General features: G+C 53.1%; 1 protein-coding gene across 1 annotated transcript; it reads right to left on the minus strand.

Annotated features, from left to right (window-relative positions):
• Positions 1-483: 483 nt before the first annotated feature.
• Positions 484-1,945, minus strand: RPRML (reprimo like). The gene has a single exon (XM_010958169.2). The coding sequence runs from the start codon at positions 1,637-1,639 to the stop codon at positions 1,283-1,285; it is 357 nt and encodes a 118-aa protein (XP_010956471.2). The 5' UTR covers positions 1,640-1,945; the 3' UTR covers positions 484-1,282.
• Positions 1,946-4,206: the final 2,261 nt, after the last annotated feature.

The raw sequence follows: 4,206 nt of genomic DNA on the forward strand, positions 1-4,206 counted from the left end.
AGCTCTTCCCCAGACCAGACACTTGCAGACAGCAGAGCCACCCCCAACCCCCAGCCTGTGAGTGCCAAGGTTCTCACTGCTTGACACTGCTTTAAGGAAATTCTGCACCTATAAGAGGTGCCAGGGTTCTGGGCAGCAGGGGCATCTCCTAAAGAGAGATTCCACATTTCCTGAACACAGCTGCATTGGAGGCCATTTGCTCAGTTTTAAACATCCTGTGTCCTTCAAACCACAAAGCCCTCTCCCAAGCTTGCATTACCCCCTTCCCGACATCCTCCTTCCTCATGCAGCAAGGGTGCATCTTCAGAAACTACTCATCTACCCTCTACAAAGGTGGAGTCAAACAAGCCCTTAGATAGGGCTTTTGGCCCTATGATTACAATTTTACCTCGATCTGGACCACCCCCCTCCCCACATACACACCAATTAAATTTTATTTATCCACTATCCTGATGTATTAATCTTGATGTTTCCCTCCTTTTAACTCATTACTAATTACGTTTTCCCCATCTCACGAAACAGATTCAAATTTAATCGATCTCACTAAGCTGTCCGGCCATCCTGCAGGATCAGCCTCTGTGGCTGTTGGTGTAGAAAACGGCCTCTTTTCCCCTCTCCAGCTACAGCTTGGGCTTCTTTGAAGTGGGGCCTCGGGAGCCCCCGACCTGCCCCGACAGCTGCCCAGTCTTGGGGCTCAGCGTCCTTTGACCGGCTTAAAGTGCTTGCTGCTAGGCTGCGCACCGCCCACCCAGCCCTGCCAGCACACACAACACACACACAACCCACAGAGGTGCGGGTGGAAGCCTCCGGATGCCCGACGGCTATAGTTTTATTACAAGATTTCTTTTCTAAAGTAAAATCAGGCCAGCAAGCTCAGCTGCTCGGATTCGTCAACAACTCTCCCCGCCTCCCACCACGCTGCTCATAACTCGCCCCCACTCCACTCCACCTACATACACACAAAACTCCCGCACGAGTGACCTCAGCCCCAAGTTGCATCCCACAATCTCTCCCACCCTGTCCCGAACTTCCTTCAAAAAAACAGTTAAGAACCCCATCGCCTGCCCTCCCATCCTCCTACGCTGGAGCGCACGCAGGACCCAGCCGGGTGTGGAAGTCCCTTCCCGCGCTGCCGTCTGGAGTCCCTCAGTGTCCCGGACCCTGACGCCCCGAGGCACATCGCTGCCTCTCGCGCTGCCCGCCAGGAGAGGGGGACGAGGGCCCTGGGTTCCCTTCTCCGTCTCCTTCCAGCCACACTGGCGAGGGCGGGCCGAGGCGGCGCTCAGTACAGCCCCAGGATGGCGGCGCCCACGTCCTTGGAGGGCCTGCGCTCCTGCATCAGAAAGTTAATCATGCTCTCCGACTTGATGAGCAGGTTGCAGCCCAGGAAGAAAACGCCGAAGACCACGGTGAGCGACAACACGCAGAGCACAGCGATCTGCGCCACGCGCGACACCCACAGGCTGCGCTCGTCAGGCGCTAGCCCCACGGGGACCCCGTCGCTGGCGGCCAGTGGCGCGCCACCGGGGCAGCAGCCCAGCCACGTGCCCAGCCCGTGGCTGCGGTTCCCCAGGGCGGCCCCGCCGCCCAAGCCGCCCGCCGCCTCCAGGCCGCTGTGGTTCAGGAAGGTCGCGTTCATCGCCGCTCGGCGCCCGGGGTCTCGGCGCGCGGTCCGGGGCGCACGGGGTAGCTTCCCCGCGCCCGCGCTTTCGGAGACGCTCGGGTCCACCTGTGCGCGGGGAGAGGGAGAGGGCGGGGGTCTGCCCACGCGCCGCAGCACCTCCGGCCGACAGCTCCTGGGCACCTGGCGGGAAGCGGCGGCCGGGAGGAGCGAGCAACAGGCTTCGCGGGAGCTGGAGCTGCAGAGCCGAGAGCGCGTCGCGGTCACCGACTACACTCCTCGCTCGCCCCGCCGCCCCGCCGCCCCGCCGCCCCTTCCCTAGCAACGGCCCCGCCCCCTCTCCTTCCTTCTCCCCACCCAGTGCTTCCCATCCGCCTCCCCCCCCCCCCAGGCCCCGCCGCGTCGCTGGGGGCCTGGAATCTCTGCAAGCGCAACTCTCCCTGTGTTCTAAGGTTGGAAGGGATCAGGAGATCAGGGCAGCCCTGCTCTCCGGCCGGCGAAGCTCAACCCCCACTGAGCAGCATTACTAATTTTTTCTGTTCCCAGCCAGAAAAAATCTCTCCAAGTCGCCCATTACGGAACGTGGTGCTCTTAGCAGTTAAGTTCTTCCTGAAGTCAGCCCTAAATCTCTTCTCTGCTCTTTATTCAAGTCCTGGTGAGCCTTCCCAGACATGAGAGGAGTTGCACAGACCCCCACCCCACGCCCCAGCGTTGCCTTCCCTTTCCTCTCTCCGCTCTCTTCTGGACAGTGGCAGTGGGTCACTGGCCATCCGGCGCCTCCTCTACCCAGGTCCTCCAGGTTTCCCCTCACAGAAAGGCTGTTGCCTTGGAAGGACTCTGCCACCTTTCCATCTCATCCCCACCCCTCCGCATTTGTCTTTTCTTTTTTAATTTAAAAATAACTTACTGCGTTTTTTCCTTCTTCATTCCTTTTTATAAAAACACGTCACTGTAAACTAATTAGAAAGTATAGATTAGCAAAAAGAAAAATCTAAAACATCGTAATCCTACCAACCAGAGAATGTCCACGTTACCCCATTGGTACAGAATCTCCTGGGCCTTTTTCTATTTATGTCACTCTATATACATACATTCAAAATAGGGAGGCACTGTTCGTACATACTGTTTTGTACATGCTGTTCTGTAACCCTTTGCCATTTAACAGTTTATCCTGTTATTTACCAGTGATAAATATTCATCTAAAACAGTGGTTCTGATTGTCCAGAGGCTTGTTAAAACCCAGATTTCTGGGCCCAGCCCAGAGTTTCTGAATCAGCCAGTCTGGGTTGGGGCCCCAGAATGCACATTTCTACCAAATCCCCAGGTGAGGATCTCACTGCTCTTCCTGCCTGCACTTTTAGCACTACTGATCTGCAACATCAATTTTAGTGAAGGAATGGTCTTTCAAGGTATATAGACAATTACAATTTATTTAATCAAGGTCTCTATTTTTGGATATTTGAGGTCTTTCTTTTTCTTTTTTCCTTCAGAAACACTGTTACCATAAAGAACCTTGTAACAAAGTATTTGTGCAGAAACTGTAATTTTTAATTTAGCTATATTTTGAAAAATAGACCTGCAGAATCAGTAAATTATATCTGACCAAATTGCCCTCCAGAAATGTACCAGTTTACACTCCAGCGCTGTGGAGAAGGGAAGACATTGCCCCCAGTCCTGGTTATTGTCAATATTTTAAAAATTGTTGTGTGAATTGAGGGGATAGAGGATGGTTTGTCCCCCTTGTGTTAATTTGTATTCTTTGATTGTTGTAGGGGAGGAAGGAAAGCACTTAGGAGTCTTTACAATGATCCAGGCAAAAGATGCTGGCTAGAGGTTTGGATTCCGGTGATGGTGGTGGAAGAAGAGACAATTGGATGGAAAGAAAGTGCTTGGCAAATTAGAGTGAGGGGATTCAGGATGCTCCCAGCATGGGAACATCCCAAAGCCACCCCCTCTCTATTAGCCGAACACTAATTCGTGTGTGTGTGTGTGTGTGTGTGTGTCTTCTGGGAAGCTATTAAATTTCTTATTTTAAAGATGAAGAAACTGACACATATGTGCACGTGCACACACGCACACACACACACACACACACACACAAGATTAGGGAAAGACCAAGCTTGTCTTCCTCAGTCCTGGGAAAGCAGCGTGGCACATGGGCACTCTTTTCTGGGCAGGAATCTCTCTGCCCTGACCTCCCCACAGAGCCAGGATAGAGCAGGATGACAACACGTATCTGGCCTTGGCATTTTGCCCCCCGCATGACCAGCTGAATTTCTTTAGAGAAATGGTCAGCTATGTTCTTAGTCAATCCTACTCCTGAGACCAACCCCTGACCTTTGATATACCCTGGATTCGGAGCCCATGGCTTTGACTCCATCCAGTGAGGTCAGTCAGGCTGTCTGCTGCACATAAAGGTTTGGGGGTGAGTAAAAATGACGCTCCAGCAAGAGGCTGTAAGGGGGCTGATGGTTGGCCTTTCCTTTATTAAGCACCTACTATATGCTCAGTGCTATAAATATATTACCTCACTGAATTCTTGCAGTGGTTTCCATTGGCTTGTCCCTCAACATGAGGAAACAGAG

Source organism: Camelus bactrianus, chromosome 16 (assembly GCF_048773025.1).
Source record: "Camelus bactrianus isolate YW-2024 breed Bactrian camel chromosome 16, ASM4877302v1, whole genome shotgun sequence".
NCBI classification, from domain to species: domain Eukaryota; kingdom Metazoa; phylum Chordata; class Mammalia; order Artiodactyla; family Camelidae; genus Camelus; species Camelus bactrianus.

Coding starts and splice junctions, on each gene's coding strand:
- RPRML (XM_010958169.2), bottom strand. CDS start 1,639: ATGAACGCGACCTTCCTGAACCACAGCGGCCTGGAGGCGGCGGGCGGC.